Here is a 19,459-nt window from a genome sequence, read left to right as displayed (position 1 = left end):
CGGACACAGTAGTGCTCACAGTGGAGGACCTTATTTACGACTACTTCGTCCGGTGCACGATGGAAGATGCCAACTCCGCAAACCCGAACAAGAGGTAGAAAGCAGACTCCTCGACAGACACACAAGACTTGGAGATCACGGATATCCAGATAAGTGTTCTCGAGTCTATTAATAAGAAGCTCGATATCCTTTGTTTGCTTCACCAGGCGATAAAGGACCTGAAAGCAAGCCTGGAGAGGCACAACACCGAACTCCGCTCCACGCTGACAGCTGTCATTTCAGAGGTGAGTACACTTAAAAAAGAAAACAAAACCCTGAGGGAGACGGTCCTGGACATCCAGTCGAGGAGCATGCGGGACAACCTGATCTTTTCTGGTATCCCTGAGTCCACACCGGATAACCCAGAGACCCTTGTTAAAAACTTCATGGTGTTGGCGCTTAAAATCCTACAAAGAGGGACTATACGTTTTTCTCTCCAGTGCACCAAACAGTCTCAAGAATTGACTTTTTCCTCTCAAATAACTCTATCGCACATAAAGTTACCACTAAAATCCACCCAATCATTATCAGCGACCACACACCAATATCTCTCAGCCTGCAAACAGATTCCATCCCTAAATCTCCCCAGACTTGGCGCCTCAACATCTCTCTACTCAAAGACCCAGAATTTGATCGAGTAATAAGGAGGGAGTGGGCAGACTTTCTAAAAAACAATGAATCTAATGATTTATCTCCATCTTTACTTTGGGAAACTGGAAAGGCTGTAATCACAGGTAAAATAATATCGTACTCCTCGTACAAGAAAAAAAAGGATCTACAAACAGAGAAAGAAATTGAAGAAAAAATTATACAACTTACAGAGAATTATGCAATAAATCCAAGTGATCAATTATGGTCCGAACTACAAAATGCAAAACTAAACCTCGATAATATTCTATCCAAGAAAACAGAGTTTTTATTACAACTAAGATATAGTGATTTTGAACACAATAATAAATCAGGAAAATTTCTGGCGAACCAACTCCAGCGCAATAAAGAAAAATCCTTCATAACAGCAATTCAGGATCCCTCAGGAAAATATACTTAGTCACCTCAGGAAATCAACCAGACCTTCTATAATTATTACCGGAGTTTATACTCAGCAACAGTTAACCCAAACAAAGAAGATATTCATAATTTTCTCGACAATCTAAACATGCCTGAACTAACGTCAAATTACAGAGACATATTAGATGCTCCATTGACTATCAAAGAATTACAATGTGCATTAGACAGTATGCCAGCAGGCAAGGTGACCTGGTCATGATAGTTTCCCTGCTGAATTTCTTAAACATTTCTGGTCAATGTTAGCGCCCCTTTTCTTCAGGACAGTGACAGAGATTAAAAATAATGGTTATATAAGTCCGCACAAGAATACAGCTGCAATAAATTATTATTGAAAGCAGACAAAGATTCTACGCTTCCCTTCAGCTATTGACCTTTGTCACTAATCAATACCGACATCAAAATTATCTCAAAAGCTCTCTCCTCCAGGCTGGAGAAAATCATCCCGTCAATAATTCACTGCGATCAAACAGGACTCATAAATGGCCGACACTCCACCAACAATATCAGAAGACTTCTAAATCTAATCTCTTTGACGCAACTCCACAACAAAGAAGCTATTGTTATGTCACTGGACGCAGAAAAAGCCTTTGACAAAGTTAATTGGTCCTTTCTCTTCGCTGTGCTCCACAAATTTGGCTTCGGAGAATCGTTTATCCAGTGGGTATCAGCTCTGTACAACTCACCCAAGGCTACAGTCACCACTAATGGGATCACTTCACATAGCTTCAGTCTGCAAAGGGTTTATTGTTTGCGATCTTTATCGAACCATTAGCAACCGCTGTACGTTAGAACAATTCAATTCAATTCAATTCAATTCAATTTTATTTATATAGCGCCAATTACAGTCAAATTGTCTCGAGACGCTTTACAGAACCCATATGCCTGACCCCCAGAGCAAGCCAAAAGGCGACAGTGGCAAGGAAAACACCCTTTTAACAGGGAAAAAAACCTCGAGCAGAACCCGGCTCTAATGTGGGGGGACCCATCTGCCTGCTGGCCGGGCGGGTTGAGAGGGACAGAAGAGGTAGAGAGGTAGAGATAGAGGGGTAGAGATAGAGATAGAGGGATACAGATAGAGGGGTAGAGATAGAGAGGTGGGGGGGTGGGACACAAGGACCATAAAACACAGCCACACATCTGAAGCATCCAGCATCCAGCTCTGGGACCAGGGACACTCGGAGAAAGGACACAGAAAGAAACAGAGTGAATGTAATGCAATAATGGTATATATAGTAAATACATAGGTAGTTAGAGAAGGGCTCAGTGCATCAAGAGAGGTTCCCCAGCAGCCTAGGCCTATAGCAGCATAACTAGGGGCAAACTAAAGGGACGTCAAGAGGGGAAGTCAGTTGTGCAAATGAAAACACCAGCTCACCCCGTCAGGGTCACCCAGTCAGCCCTAACTATAAGCTTTGTCGAAAAGGAAGGTTTTAAGCCTGGTCTTAAAAATAGAGAGGGTGTCCGCCCCCCGAACCCAAACTGGGAGCTGGTTCCACAGGAGAGGTGCCTGATAACTGAAGGCTCTGCCTCCCATTCTACTTTTAGAGATTCTAGGAACAACAAGTAAGCCTGCAGTCTGAGAGCGAAGAGTTCTGCTAGGGTAATATGGTACTATCAGGTCTTTAAGATATGATGGAGATTGGTTGTTAAGAGCTTTATATGTCAGAAGAAGGATTTTGAATTCTATTCTAGATTTAACAGGGAGCCAATGAAGAGAAACCAATATAGGAGAAATATGATCTCTCTTGCTAACTCCCGTCAGTACTCTGGCTGCAGCGTTTTGGATCAGCTGTAGATGTTTCAGAGAGCTATTGGGACAACCTGATAATAAGGAATTACAGTAGTCAAGCCTAGAAGTAACAAATGCATGGACTAGTTTTTCTGCATCACTCTGCGACAGGATGTTCCTGATTTTCAGAATATTTCTCAGGTGGAAAAAGGAAGTCCTACAGATTTGTTTTATGTGCGAGTTAAAGGACATGTCCTGGTCAAAGATAACACCGAGGTTCCTCACAGTAGTACTGGAGGCCAATGTAATGTCATCCAGAGTAACTATATGCTTTGAAAGCAATTCTCTAAGATGTTTGGGGCCAAATACAATGACTTCAGTCTTGTCTGAATTTAGTAGTAAGAAATTATAGGTCATCCAGGTCTTTATGTCCTTAAGACAATCTTGCAGTCTAGCTAGCTGATTAGTTTCATTTGGCTTCATAGATAAATACAATTGAGTGTCGTCAGCATAACAATGGAAATTAATACAGTGCTTCCTAATAATGTTGCCTAAGGGAAGCGTGTATAATGTGAACAGTATTGGTCCTAAGACAGAACCCTGAGGAACTCCATGATTAACCCTAGTATGCTCAGAAGAGTCATTGTTGACATGCACAAACTGGAACCTGTCTGATAAGTAGGATTTAAACCAGTCCAGTGCTGTCCCTTTAATGCCAATAGAATGTTCTAGTCGCTGTAATAAAAGTTTGTGGTCGATTGTATCGAATGCTGCACTAAGGTCCAACAGAATAAGTATAGAGACCAGTCCATTATCTGACGCTATGAGAAGGTCATTAGTAACTTTCACCAGAGCTGTTTCTGTGCTATGATGCACTCTGAAGCCTGACTGAAACTCTTCAAACAGGCTATTCCTTTGTAAATGTTCATATAATTGATTTGCAACTGTTCTTTCCAGAATTTTAGAGAGAAATGGGAGGTTGGAAATTGGTCTATAGTTGGCTAAAACATCTGGATCTAGAGTGGGCTTTTTAAGTAAAGGTTTGATTACAGCAACCTTAAAAGCCTGTGGTACATAACCTGTTACTAGAGAGAGATTAATCAGATCTAACATTGAGGAATTAATTAAAGGTAAAGCCTCCTTGAACAGTCTAGTTGGGATAGGATCTAAAAGACATGTTGATGGTTTGGATGTAGAAACTATTGAAATGAGTTCAGAGAGATGTATGGGGGTGAAAAATTCTAAATATCCATCTGGTCTTACAGCCAATTCTAAAGTATCTGTACTCGATGATACATCTGTGACATTTGCAGGAAGGGCCAGATTAATTTTTTCTCTAATCGTAATAATTTTATTTGTTAAGAAGCTCATGAAGTTGTTACTGCTCAAAGCTAAAGGAATACAAGTTTCAACAGAGCTCTGACTCTTTGTCAGCCTGGCTACAGTGCTGAAGAGAAACCTGGGGTTGTTCTTGTTTTCCTCTATTAAAGATGAATAATATGTTGTCCTGGCATTACGAAGAGCTTTTTTTATAAATTACTAGACTTTTTTTCCAAGCTACATAAACTTCCTCTAAATTAGTGGAGTACCACTTCCTTTCCAGCTTTCGGGACGCCTGCTTTAAAGTCCGCAGCTGGGAATTATACCAAGGAGCAGGTCCTCTCTGAGATAGAACTTTCTTTTTTACAGGTGCAACACTATCAAGTGTTGTACGCAGTGAGGCTGCAGCATTATTAACAATATAATCCACTTCTGTGGGGGTAAAATTATAATATTTCCCTTCCATTATATCAGTAAGTGGTGCTGGACTAAATAGAGAGGGTATTATTTCCTTAAATTTAGTCACCGAATTGTGAGACAGACATCTACTGTAATGATATTTGTTCTTAACTCCTATACAATCTATTGTTGTAAATTGAAATGTTATCATAAAATGGTCAGAAAGAAGAGGGTTCCGGGGAAATACTGTTAACTGTTTGATTTCTATGCCATAAGTCAGAACGAGGTCAAGGGTATGATTAAAACTATGAGTTGGTTTATTTACATGTTGAGAAAACCCAATTGAGTCTAATATTGAATTAAAAGCAGTCGTAAGGCTGTCACTGTCCACGTCAACATGAATGTTGAAGTCACCCACAATAATGACTTTATCTGAGCTGAGCACTAAATCAGATAAAAAGTCTGAGAATTGAGATAAAAACTCAGAGTAAGGAGCAGGAGGACGATATACAACAACAAATAAAACTGGTTTCTGAGCTTTTAAATCTGGATGAGAGAGACTGAGAGTAAGATTTTCAAATGAACTGTAACTAGGTTTAGGTCTCTGGTTCATTTTTAAGCTAGAGAGGTAAATTGCTGCCACTCCTCCTCCTCGGCCCGTGATTCGAGGAACATGACAGTTAGTATGACTAGTAGGAGTTGATTCATTTAGACTAACATATTCTTCCTGCTGCAACCAGGTTTCAGTCAAGCAGAACAAATCAATCTGGTTATCAGTTATCAAATCATTTACTAACAGAGATTTAGACGAGAGAGATCTAATATTTAACAGACCACATTTAATTGTCCTGTTTCTTCGCTCAGTTGAAATAGTGGTATTAATTTTAATTAGATTTTTATGGTTACTATGTCTTTTGTTTATTTTTGATTTGCTTAATTTATTGAATTTTGGTGGTCGGGGGACAGACACAGTATCAATAAAGCTAACTGAATTACTGGAGGGTGACAGCTGAGAGGAAACTGCAGAGAGGTGTGGAAGACTACAACTCTGCATCCTGGTCTGAACTCTGGGTTGTCATGCTTTAGGAGTTCTAATAAAATCAGCCATATTTCTAGAAATGAGAGCTGCACCAGCCAAAGTGGGATGGATGCCGTCTCTCCTAATCAGACCAGGTTTTCCCCAGAAAGAGCTCCAATTGTCTATAAAGCCAACGTCGTTTGCAGTACACCACGTAGACGACCAGCGGCGAAACGATGCCATACGGCTAAACATATCATCGCTTGTCAGATCAGGCAGGGGTCCAGAGAAAACTACGGAGTCCGACATGGTTTTGGCAAAGTTACACACCGATGCCACACTAACTTTGGTGACCTCCGATTGGCGTAACCGAGTGTCATTACCGCCGACATGAATAACAATCTTACTGTATTTACGATTATCTTTAGCCAGCAGTTTCAAATTTGCTTCTATGTCGCCCGCTCTGGCTCCTGGGAGGCATTTTACTATGGTCGCTGGTGTCGCTAGCTTCACGTTTCTGACTACGGAGCTGCCAATGATCAGAGTTGGTTTCTCAGCGGGTGTGTCATTGAGTGGGGAAAAACGATTAGAAACGTGAAGCGGTTTGTGGTGTGCCGGGACAGCGGGCTTGAGCTTAGGACTACGTTTCCTACGAACTGTCACCCAGCTACCCTGACTTCCCGGCTGCTCGGGAGCTGCTAGGGTACGGCTAGCAGAAGCTACACTAGCAGCTATATTATTGCGGTCCGCACCGGCTAAGGGAGCCTGGCTAACAGCTAGCGGGGTGTTTTCCATGGTGCGGAGCCGCGCTTCCAATTCAGAGAGCCTCGCCTCCAAAGCTACAAACAGACTGCATTTATTACAGGTATCATTATCACTGAAGGAGGCAGAGGAGTAACTAAACATGTGACACACTGAGCAGGAAAGAGAAGGAGAGGAAGAGGGAGAAGCCATGCTAACTGCTAAGTGCTAGGCTAGCGGACAGAGATAACAGATTAACTTAGAATTAAGTACTGAGAGGGTGCGTGAAGAAAACGAGTGTATGTTACGATTCAAATATTACCGCTACACACAGATTTAATGAATATCAAATTAGATGGAGTGGATAAGCTACAACAGTCACAGAACACAACACAGCGCTACAACAGGAAGTGACGCAATACGCTCACCGTAACGTCAGACGTCAGCAGGGAGATCCCATCCCATCACCGATATCAAAGGTAACTGCGCTCTGGAGTCTGAATATAAAATTAACCTAGACGCAGATGATATTTTACTTTATCTACAAGAACCCAAAACTTCAGTAAAGGAAGTATTTAACCTCATCACAACCTTCTCGCGTCTTTCAGACACTCTGTCAACTGGTCAAAATCAATTATATTACCTTTAACAGAAAACTCGTGGAATTCCGCAGTTCAAAACTCGCATTATTCTTTTCCTACTGGCAACATCAGATATCTGGGCATAAATATTTCCTCCAAACTCTCAGAACAAGTTCACCTGAACTTCACTCCATTTTTGGACAAAGTCTGTGATGATCTGAGGCGTTAGAACAACCTCCCCATCTCCCTTTTGGGATGAATAGCTACAGTCAAAATGAAAATATTACCTAAAATGAACTATCTATTCTCCATCATTCCATTTAAACCCACATCAAAGTGGTTACAATCGTTAGACTCTGCTATTGGTAAATTCTACTCAAAGAAGAAAAAGGCTAAAATCAGTTTGACTACCCTCCAGAAGAATAAACCCGAAGGGGGACTGGAGGCTCCCAACTTCATGTATTATTATTTATCCAACCAAATACAATATCTCACCAAATGGATACATCCACATGAAGAATATAACTCCTGGCTAGAACTAGAACAGCTAGATTGTAACCAGATCAAAATCTCTGATCTTCCCTTTATCACTTCTGCCCTTAAACATCACTCCTGCTTCAAGAATCCTATGATCGCTTCCACCTTGTCTGCTTGGTGGAAAACACTGGAAGTCACAGGCTCCCAATTAAAACCCAGTATACTCTCCCCAATCGGGCACAACCCTGATTTTGCAAACAACAAAATAGCTCTTTATTTCAGCGCATGGGCAGAGAGAGGAGTCACCCACCTCCATCACCTTCTTGATGACAACATATTTAGGACATATATAAACTTATTCCAAACATTTGAAATAAGAAATGGAAATTTTCTTCAGTACCTACAGGCAAAGAAGACGATTACAAGTAGAATTCCATTGCTACAGACCACTTTATAGCCAACGGATTTATAGCCACCTGAATTTGTCAAATATATTGTGAAACCGACTCCAAAAAATAAGAAGAATCTCTCAAAAATTTATAGTTTACTTTCAAAGACAGACTCTATATACCTACCAACTCAAAAATGGGAAAAAGGCATATCCAATTCTTTTGACTCTGATTTTTGGACCCAGATCTGTGAAAACACATTTAAAATGACAAAAAACACCAACTTACAATTGATCCAATTTAAGGTGCTTCACTGAACGCATATAACGCAATATAAACTGTATAAAATGGGCTTCTCGCACTCAGACACATGTACGCAATGCACCCAAAACATGACTGACACTTACTTTCACGCTCTTTGGCTGTGTACACCCGTCTATCAATTCTGGGTAACAATCACACAGAAACTCTCCAATATTTTGGACTGCGGGATTCCGCATTCCCCAAACGTTTGCCTAATTGGCGATCTAACGCAAACAGCCCTACCAGACATTCATATCGAACCCACACTTGCAGCTATCGCCATTGCCAGAAAAACTATTTTAGTTAACTGGAAAGATAAGAAAGCCCTCAACATCATCCATTGGCTGAACCTCCTCACAGAACACATTTCACTTGAGAGAATATCTGTTATCAGAAAAAAACAATTGGACTCCTTTAAAGAAAAATGGTCTCCATTTATTAAATCAATAAATATCAATCTATAGCCTCCGCTTGTATGTGGGCATATGCCACTCCCCTCAACCTCTACCACTCCCCATTTTTACATAAACAGAACACTCGTACGTTAAACTTGACAATACCTTACATCCTGCGCAACTTTTGCTTGGTGTCGGAGGGATGTAAATGGTGAAAGAATTTGACTATGTATTCCACTGTTTAACAAAAAACGAAACAAGAATAAACTTGACTTTGCTGGTCCAATTAACAAATTTACTAAATCACTCATCTGTGAGAAATATCTCTTGACACTTAACGTAAAAACGATTTGTAACACTCTAATTATACTCACAATTATTATATGGTTGATTGATTTCATTATGTTCGTGTCATGCACACAAGAGTGCCCAACTCTCAATACAACCAAAACACATATTATTCTGCTGCTCAGTTCTCAAAAAATTATGTTGGCTTCTATCCCAGGTCTGGCAAAGAAGTTACATGTTATATATGGCCTACCACTGGGATTTGGATTTCTTGGAGTGAAATTTAATTCAATCCAATTCAATTCAATTTTATTTATATAGCGCCAATTACAGTCAAATTGTCTCAAGACGCTTTACAGAACCCATATGCCTGACCCCCAGAGCAAGCCAAAAGGCGACAGTAGCAAGGAAAACACCCTTTTAACAGGGAAAAAAACCTCGAGCAGAACTCGGCACTTTATGTGGGGGGACCCATCTGCCTGATGGCTGGGCGGGTTGAGAGGGACAGAAGCGGTAGAGAGGTAGAGGGATAGAGGGGTAGAGGTAGAGATAGAGGTAGAAAGGTAGAGGTAGAGAGGTGGGGGGAGGTGGGGGGCTGGGGTGGGGGGAGGTGGGGGGCTGGGGTGGGGGGGACAAGGACCATAAAACACACAATTTGATACATGCATGATAAGACAGATGATACATGCAAAGTACAACTAACATGGAAACTGATTATAGTTTACTGCTATGGTGTACTGCTCTGGCATTAAATATACTACATATATAGCTGGTGGTAAATTCAAAAATATGTAGATGAGCAAATCAAGTATAGTAAGGGCAATGCAGAGTAGATTGGTGGAAATGGGCAGCTGGAAGCAGTGGGCTGGAGGAAGGTCAGCAGCAGCATCTCACAGGTGGAGACGAGGTCAGTTGGTGGGAGAACAACCCCAGATCTGAAGCATCCAGCTCTGGGACCAGGGACACTCGGAGAAAGGACACGGGGAGAAACAAAGTGAGCGTAATGCAATAATGGTATATAGAGTAAATACATAGGTAGTTAGAGAAGGGCTCAGTGCATCAAGAGAGGTTCCCCAGCAGCCTAGGCCTATAGCAGCATAACTAGGGGCAAACTAAAGGATGTCGAAAGGGTAAGTCAGTTGTGCAAATGAAGACACCAGCTGACCCCCTCAGGGTCCCCCAGTCAGCCCTAACTATAAATTTTGTCAAAAAGGAAGGTTTTAGTGTGCACGACATGCATTCATTCAATTCAAGATTGTCCATCGTCTGCATTTGTCAAAGGTTAAGCTGGCACGTATATATCCAGATATTGACCCAACTTGTGGAAGGTGTGGAAGTGCACCTGGTACTCTGTTTCATATGTATTGGTTCTGTTCATCACTGCTAAACTTTTGGAATTCCATTTTTCATACAATCTCTGAAGTCCTACAACACCAAATTAAACCAGATCCTCTCTACGCTATTTTTGGAGTGGCCCCAGACCTCACCTTCCCAAATTTCAAGCTTAAAGTCTTGAAATTTTCATTTTTATTGGCCAGACGAGCCATTCTGCTGAAATGGAGGGACTCCTTATCCCCTTCACATTCCCAATGGTTAAAAGATGTTATGTCATGTATGGACTTGGAAAAAATCAGGTACACAATTCGAGGTTCAGAAAACAATTTTTAAAAAGTCTGGTGTCCTTTTCTGGATTTCTTTGAGAGACCCTCGACCACTGTCATCGAGTAGCTGAGTAGCCACAAGTGGCAGTTTGTGTGGAGAGCTCATGAAAAGGAAGGAACACTAAGTATAGTCATACCTGAGCATTTAACTACAAACACAAAATCCTTCAGTGTCCTCCTGTAAATCTTTTTAAGGTGATTTTCTCAAGAAAGAACAGCATTGAGATTTAACACCAATCCCTGAAATCTAATTGGGTAGTTGATTGAACATACATCCATCAGCCACAACATTATGACCACTGACAGGTGAAGTGAGTAACATTGATCATATTGGTACTATGTGGTGTTCTGTTGGAAAACTTTGGATTTTGGCAACTCTGTTGATGAGACTTAGACACCAAGTAAACATTGTCCCAGAGCAAGTACACTCCTTCATGCAAATTAAAATTCCCACTGTCACTGACCTACCCTGCAGGAAAATGCACCCCACCCACACCATCACAAAAAAATGTAATAATCAGGAACATCTTGAGGAACACGACAACGCCCAAGATGATAATGATTTGACCTCCAAACTTCCCACACCCTATTCTGATCAAGCATCAACAAGATGCAGTGGAACAACTTTGATTCACAGAAGCCCCACTGCACAACCCTGAGTACCTAAAGGACCCACTGCAAACGTCCTGGTGCCAGACCCCATAGGACCCCCTGAGAGGTCCTCTTGTCCAAGCCCAATGGTTCAGAGCATTTTTGACCACAAAAGAGGTAATAATGTTATGCCTGATCAGTGTACACTATCAGTTCACTTATATTTTTGGTAATGAATACAGTCGTGTAAATCTAAAGCTGAAAACACTGTTTTGTGTGACATTTTTATAGTCAATACATAAGCTCAGATGCTTCTTTACAAGATGGCACTGCATGATATATTTTAGTTATGAGTACATTAAAGACAACACAGTAAACAGATTAAACTGTAGTAGTTTGTTTGTTGCCATGTGTTAACCACGGAAGTTCGGGGAACTGTGTGTCCTCAAGGAAGTAATGCATTTAAAGACAACACTATACCAGACAGAGTTTTAAATGTAAGGTGACATGGCAAGATCCAGGTGAGTTTTATGATACACACCCTTTTCCCCACCCTGTGGAAATATCACTGATGTCATAGAGGTTGTTTTTTTTTCTCATGTGTCTGATAGCTTGACTCTTCCCTCCTCTTCACATAAATACCAACTCGGAGCAAACAAGTATCACAGCCTCACCTGGGAGCCTGGTGAAGACATCAGAGGCAGTGCACTCATAACTGTTACCTGAGGACAAACTACAAACACAAGGTCTTCCTTCCAAGGAATAATTACTACTTTCTCTCTCTTGCACGAAAGACAAGATCTACAGGTGTGTTAAAACAATGTATATGTCAGAATATTATATATTTATTTGACCATTATCAGCACTGTAGTAATATTAGGAAAAATCTATTATTATTATTGTTGTTGTTGTTGTTATTATTAGTCAGAAAACAATTTTTAAAAAGTCTGGTGTCCTTTTCTGGATTTCTTTGAGAGACCCTCGACCACTGTCATCGAGTAGCTGAGTAGCCACAAGTGGCAGTTTGTGTGGAGAGCTCATGAAAAGGAAGGAACACTAAGTATAGTCATACCTGAGCATTTAACTACAAACACAAAATCCTTCAGTGTCCTCCTGTAAATCTTTTTAAGGTGATTTTCTCAAGAAAGAACAGCATTGAGATTTAACACCAATCCCTGAAATCTAATTGGGTAGTTGATTGAACATACATCCATCAGCCACAACATTATGACCACTGACAGGTGAAGTGAGTAACATTGATCATATTGGTACTATGTGGTGTTCTGTTGGAAAACTTTGGATTTTGGCAACTCTGTTGATGAGACTTAGACACCAAGTAAACATTGTCCCAGAGCAAGTACACTCCTTCATGCAAATTAAAATTCCCACTGTCACTGACCTACCCTGCAGGAAAATGCACCCCACCCACACCATCACAAAAAAATGTAATAATCAGGAACATCTTGAGGAACACGACAACGCCCAAGATGATAATGATTTGACCTCCAAACTTCCCACACCCTATTCTGATCAAGCATCAACAAGATGCAGTGGAACAACTTTGATTCACAGAAGCCCCACTGCACAACCCTGAGTACCTAAAGGACCCACTGCAAACGTCCTGGTGCCAGACCCCATAGGACCCCCTGAGAGGTCCTCTTGTCCAAGCCCAATGGTTCAGAGCATTTTTGACCACAAAAGAGGTAATAATGTTATGCCTGATCAGTGTACACTATCAGTTCACTTATATTTTTGGTAATGAATACAGTCGTGTAAATCTAAAGCTGAAAACACTGTTTTGTGTGACATTTTTATAGTCAATACATAAGCTCAGATGCTTCTTTACAAGATGGCACTGCATGATATATTTTAGTTATGAGTACATTAAAGACAACACAGTAAACAGATTAAACTGTAGTAGTTTGTTTGTTGCCATGTGTTAACCACGGAAGTTCGGGGAACTGTGTGTCCTCAAGGAAGTAATGCATTTAAAGACAACACTATACCAGACAGAGTTTTAAATGTAAGGTGACATGGCAAGATCCAGGTGAGTTTTATGATACACACCCTTTTCCCCACCCTGTGGAAATATCACTGATGTCATAGAGGTTGTTTTTTTTTCTCATGTGTCTGATAGCTTGACTCTTCCCTCCTCTTCACATAAATACCAACTCGGAGCAAACAAGTATCACAGCCTCACCTGGGAGCCTGGTGAAGACATCAGAGGCAGTGCACTCATAACTGTTACCTGAGGACAAACTACAAACACAAGGTCTTCCTTCCAAGGAATAATTACTACTTTCTCTCTCTTGCACGAAAGACAAGATCTACAGGTGTGTTAAAACAATGTATATGTCAGAATATTATATATTTATTTGACCATTATCAGCACTGTAGTAATATTAGGAAAAATCTATTATTATTATTGTTGTTGTTGTTGTTATTATTAGTAATAATAATAATAATAATAATAATAATAATAATAATAATAATAATAATAATAATAATAATAATAATAATAATAATAGTATTATTGTTACTATTATTATGACCTTACATTTGTGTTTTAGAACTTAAAATCATTGTTTTTATATTTGTTTTAGTTAAAAGTACTCACCAAAAGACAGTAATCTAAATTACATATTAGATATGCATCTCTGTGTTGATGGAGATAAAGACTGTTACATTATGTTTGAAATGGCTTTCAATACCTAGCAGCATGGTGACATTTTATTACTTTTATTTCTTTTAGATGTATATTTTAGTGCTGTTTTATTGCTGTTTATTTTATTGCTGTTATTTTATGATTATCGCGACCCAGGGATCTTCTCGCCTTGTAGCTAGAAGATCCCTGGTTCATGTCCCAGCCTTCCTGGGATCTTTCTGCATGGAGTTTGCATGTTCGCAAGTGTGATTGTTTGTCCTGCTTTAAGTTACTGTATTGTTTTTAAGTTACTTTCTTGTTTGTTTGTTTTTTACTGCGAAGCACTTTGGCCACCCTTTGGGCTGTTGAAAAGGGCTATACAAATAAACTTTTATTGATTGATTATTGACAAATATTTATTGAGTTTTTGTCATAATATATCTTCATCTTTATATGTTATTGAGTGATAATTTTATAAAAATTAGGGTTTGGTTTTCAAATGGCATCCCTCAGCCTCTCAAAGCAAATTTCATTTAAGATGAAATAGCAATAAATGTTTTCTCTACCCCCACTTAAAATAGCTCAACCCTGAATGGTTGCAAAGGGCAAAGCTGTAACAAATTTTCACCTACATATTATGGTTGCTGAGTATCATGTAAGGTTAAAACAATTTACTGTTAATGAATTTCTCTGAAAACCCCTGATACAAACTGTCATTATGTTACTGAACTGAATAATCTCACCCAGTCTACTATAGGCATGGACAACAGACTACTCTTCACTGTCCTGGTTGTGATGATGTCCTTGAACTTTATGGGCACCTATGCTCAAACATCCCCACCCCTACCCCCACCCCCACCCCCACCCCCACCCGCACCATCCACCACAACTGCAGCAGCCACCACAACTGCAGCAGCCACCACAACTGCACCAACCACCACAACTGCACCAACCACCACAACTGCACCAACGACCACAACTGCACCAACCACCACAACTGCAGCCACCACGACACCAACCACCACAACTGCACCAACCACCACACCAACACCAACCACCACAACTGCGGCAATCACAACTGGAACACCAAACATTACAATCACCACTCCAGCAACAACTGGTCCCACAACCACTGATCACGCAATCACAATCCAGCAATCAGTAATGCAAGGTAAGCATAAGATTGTTTTACAATGATTATCTGAAAAGAGAAATTTGTACAATTACCTTTTTTTTCTTTTTTCTTCCATTCTCACCTACAGCTCTACTGATCACTGTGGCTACCCTGGGTCTAAGTATGATATGAGGAAAATAAAACCTTCAACCATCAAAAGAACTTCCCCATCCATGCATCTGTGCTATTGAATGTAAACCTTTAAAGGTCTTTCTGGAGTTTAACTTTACATAGTGTAACCCTGATTGATAGGATTATTTTTGTAATAACTCAACACAGGTTAAAGCAAGAGGACTGGTAAAACTGGTAACTCTTACAACTTTTTGAGACTTTAGCAACTCTGATTTAAAAAAAAAAAAAAAAAAAACTGTTAAGAGTTTTATGAGTTATGTAACTATATTTAAACACAATACTGCTGGGTTTTTGCCCTATGCCTCAGATGCAATGTATTCATTAAAATGTCTAAAACAGGGCACAAATAAAAAGTAGAATTATAATAGAAGCATTAAGACTAATCAAAAGAAAAATTTAGATCATGTCAACGAATCATGGCTGTCATCAGCAAATGTCTTGGGTTCTATAAATTTTAGGTTTAGGGTCTAGTTACCTCTTAAACCCACATTATTACTGTCAAAAACACTACAGCCATGGAACTGTTAAACTGTCATGGAAGGAAAACATTTTCCGACACAATAATGTCCAAAGTTATAATCAATAACATACTGAACCAATGACAAACTTTTGTTAACAAAAAAATTCTTTTGCATATGCACAGAACAGACAGGTTTGTTCATATCACTATTTGCATTTACGCATAATAGTTTTGTGGTACACTAAAAGCAAGCAAAGACTGTGTTTTTTCTGCTCTGTTATTACTCACAATGATGCTAGCTAATGGCAGATGTGTTTTTACATCATGTTCTTGTTACTGTTAATGTACACAGACAGTTGATTCTTCAACAATGCTTTCACAATGAAGCCTCACTGGCTGACACCGAACATTGAAGAAATTAATTTTGCATACTGACTTATGTAACAATGAAGTTTATATTGTATGTTTACGATTTTAGCCCTGTTAATAAAGTGATATTGTTGGCAGACAGAAAATGCCAGACTGTCTAGACTATCTTATTAACAAGCAGGTTTGAAGATCTGAATCTGAACCTTTAGCATTATGTAACTTTAAATAATTTTTTTAATTATTATTATCATTTTTATGGATTATTTATGAAATCTAGGCAAAAGAGGTAAAAGGTACTGACTACCAAGGAAATAAAATAAAACCATTGCGGAAAGACAGGTGGTTACACATTTCCGCTAGTTAGCAAAGGTTAGGATGCTGCTATTGCTAGCTAACGTTAGCCCAAGTTCATTCTATTCACAGACACTTGAAAGTGCTCCGGAGGTCACACAGGTTTGAGAAAATCCAGAAAATCCATGGAACAGAAAATCCAGTTGAATATTAAAGTTAAGGGAAATCCATGATTTGCTTTACAAGATGTAGATATCCATTTGGGTTTCTTGTTCTTTATGCAAACAACCCAGACTGAGAATTTACATGTTCTCATATTCCAGAACAAATTAAATATGTGACTGGTGATGCTCAGAGGAAAACCAAAGGGGCGACAAGCAAGTTTAACTGTTAGTTCATGTTTATCAGCCTTAAAAACGTCATAGTATAGCATGTCGTCCAAAAAAAAACCTTTATAGTATGGAAAGTTGTCAAAAAAAATGTCACAGCATATCCTCAAAAAAATGTCATAGTATAGTATGTCGTCCAAAAAACAACATATAACATTTCCTCAAAAAAACGCACTAGTATAGTATGTCGTCCAAAAAACATCATATTATAACATTTCCTCAAAAAAACACACTAGTATAGTATGTCATCCAAAAAACATTATAGTATAACATGACATCCAAAAAATGTCATAGTATAGCATGTCGTCCAAAAAAACCTTCATAGTATAACATGCCGTCAAAAAAACTTTGTCGCATGTCAACAAAAACTGAAAACATAAGTTTTTAAAGATTCACTTCCTCCAACACTGAGAATGTTTAGTACATGCTATAATATGATGAAGGCATGGAAGACAATAACTTTTTTTGTGTTTTTAACTGATCTCATTTTATCAACAATAAATGCAGAAAACCATTCCAGAGGGTCCACACACGTTCTTGCTATGGCATGTCATGAAGAACTTTATTTACAATAGCTAGATACAGTTTCCTCATTGTGTAAATGAATACTTGTAAGAAACTACTTTAACCCACACATTACAGCTGTCTACTGTGAAACCAAACACTGATTTGACTTACATCGCTGGGCAAGGTAAGTACATAGAAAACTGTTGCAGTGATTTCTGATTGCTGATAACAAAATAAAAGCAGTTTGCTACTCACATACCCATGAGAACCACAGCAGCATCAGCATCCACTGGAGTTGTATATCTGACCACCTGGAAAAGTTAGGAGACTTAACTCTACAATCCATGTTCAGGCTACAGAAATTAGATGAAAGCAGCTATTTTATATTGTGCAATCATTTGATTTTGACTATCTAAAAAAAATTCAAATCTTAGTTTTAGTCAGGTGTTTACTAGGTGCAGTTTTCTATGAACAAGCTTTAGATTTTTTAACCAACATGAGTCCCAATCATGACAAATGAATATTCATTTATTTTCAAGATTTCAACCCTTTATATGACAGTTTGTTTACATGATGCAACTGGTTTTTTTTTGTTTTTTTTAATTAAAAAAACACTTGAAAAAATTTACTGTTTTCTATATAGTAAGTGTTAAGAGGATTTTTTGGAACGCTACAAGCTCTGAAGTGTCAATGATTAGCAACAACACTGATTCTGATGCAATATTATTTTTTTGGCAGTGAAATATTTAAAAATGTAGTCTACGTAAATTGTCAGCCATGGTTTATTACTCCTAGCTAAGTTTTTACTTTCTTGCTGGCATATTATCTTATATAACTCTATTAAAAGGACAAATATAAGTTGACTTTGAGCAAGAAAACTATTTGCTTTTTAGAAAAAGACATATTTATCCTGATTATCAGTCATATATGTCTTGCTCCTCCTTTCTGAACTGTGAATTGTCTTTTCATTCCTTTGCCAACTACAGTACCGCTCAAAACTTTGGACACACCTTCTCATTCAATGGTTTTTATTTAACTATTTTCTACATTGTAGATTAATACTGAAGACTTCAAAATTATTAAAGACTACATATGGAAGTACATAGTGAACAAAAAAAGTGTTAAATTTTATGTTTTATATTTTAGATTCTTCAAAGTAGCCCCCATTTGCTTTAATGGCAGCTTTGCACTCTTGACATTCTCTAGGTCAGCTTCATGAAATGGTTTTCCAACAGTCTAGAAGGACTTTCCAGAGATGCTGACCACTTGATGGCTGCTTTTCCTTCACTCTGTGGTCCATCTCATCCTAAACCATCTGGATTGGGTTTAGGTCAGGTGACCGTGGAGGCCAGGTCATCTGACGCAGCACTCCATCGCTCTCCTTCCTGGCCAAACAACTTTACACAGCCTGGAAATGTGTTTGAGGTCACTGTCCTGTTGAAAAATAAATGATGGTCCAACTAAATGCAAGCCAGATGAGATGGCATGGCGCTGCAGAATGCTGTGGTAGCCATGTGTGCCTTCAATTTTGAATAGATCACCAACAGTGACACCAGTGTCCTTGTGTTTCTTGGCCCAAACAATTCTCTTCTTCTTCTTGTTCATCTTCAGTAGTGGCTTCTTTGCAGAAGTTCAACCATGAAAGCCTGATTCACGCAATCTCCTCTGAACAGTTGAAACTCTGTTGAAACTCTGTGTGGTATTTATCTGGGCTCTAATCTGAGGTGCTGTTAACTTGCGGTTTCTGAGACTGGTAACTCCAAAAAACTTATTTTATCCAGCAGAGGTGACTCTTGGTCTTCCTTTCCTGGGGCGGTTCTTATGAGAGCCTCGGTCATCATAGCATTTGATGGCTTTTGTGACTGCACTTGAGGACACATTCAAAGTACTTGAAATTTTTCCAATCGACTGACCTTCAAGTCTTAAAGTAATGATGGACTGTCTTTTCTCTTTACTTAGCTGATTGGTTCTTGCCATGATATGGATTCTAACAGTTGTCAAATAGGGCTGTCAACTGTGTACCAACCTGACTTCTGCACAATGCAACTGATGGTATCAAACACATTCAGAAGGCAAGAAATTCCACAAATTGACTCTTGACAAGACACACCCGTTAATTCAATACATTCCAGGAAACTACCTCATGAAGCTGATTGAGAGAATGCCAAGAGTGCAAAGCTGTCATCAAAGCAGATATAGACTTAAAGAATCTAAAATATAAAACATATGATTTCCTTAATCCCTTTTTTGTTTACTACATAATTCCGTACGTGTTCTTCCACAGTTTTGATTTCGTCACTATTAATCTACAATGTAGAAAATAATTAAAATAAATAAAAGACATTAACTGAGAAGGTGTGTCCAAATTTTTTACTGGCACTGTACATTCCAGGGAGGAACAACATGCATAAAATGTTAAGAGTGAAAGCTGTGCTAAGAATACAGCTATGAAGAAGCTTTAAACCAGCTTATTTAACTGCTTGTTATGTCACAA

At 39.1% G+C, this 19,459-nt stretch overlaps 1 protein-coding gene across 1 annotated transcript; it reads left to right on the top strand.

The window, feature by feature from the left end:
* The first annotated feature begins 13,173 nt into the window (after positions 1-13,173).
* Positions 13,174-15,929, top strand: LOC129348203 (threonine-rich protein-like). The gene is made up of 3 exons (XM_055008069.1): positions 13,174-13,332; positions 14,391-14,814; positions 14,906-15,929. Exons 2-3 carry the CDS (start codon positions 14,403-14,405, stop codon positions 14,947-14,949), a joined length of 456 nt encoding a protein of 151 aa, XP_054864044.1. The 5' UTR covers positions 13,174-13,332; positions 14,391-14,402; the 3' UTR covers positions 14,950-15,929.
* The last annotated feature ends 3,530 nt before the right edge of the window (positions 15,930-19,459 follow it).

The sequence above is a fragment of the Amphiprion ocellaris genome, chromosome 23 (genome assembly GCF_022539595.1).
Source record: "Amphiprion ocellaris isolate individual 3 ecotype Okinawa chromosome 23, ASM2253959v1, whole genome shotgun sequence".
Classification (NCBI taxonomy): Eukaryota; Metazoa; Chordata; class Actinopteri; family Pomacentridae; genus Amphiprion; species Amphiprion ocellaris.
This window is presented reverse-complemented; position numbering and strand designations above follow the sequence as displayed.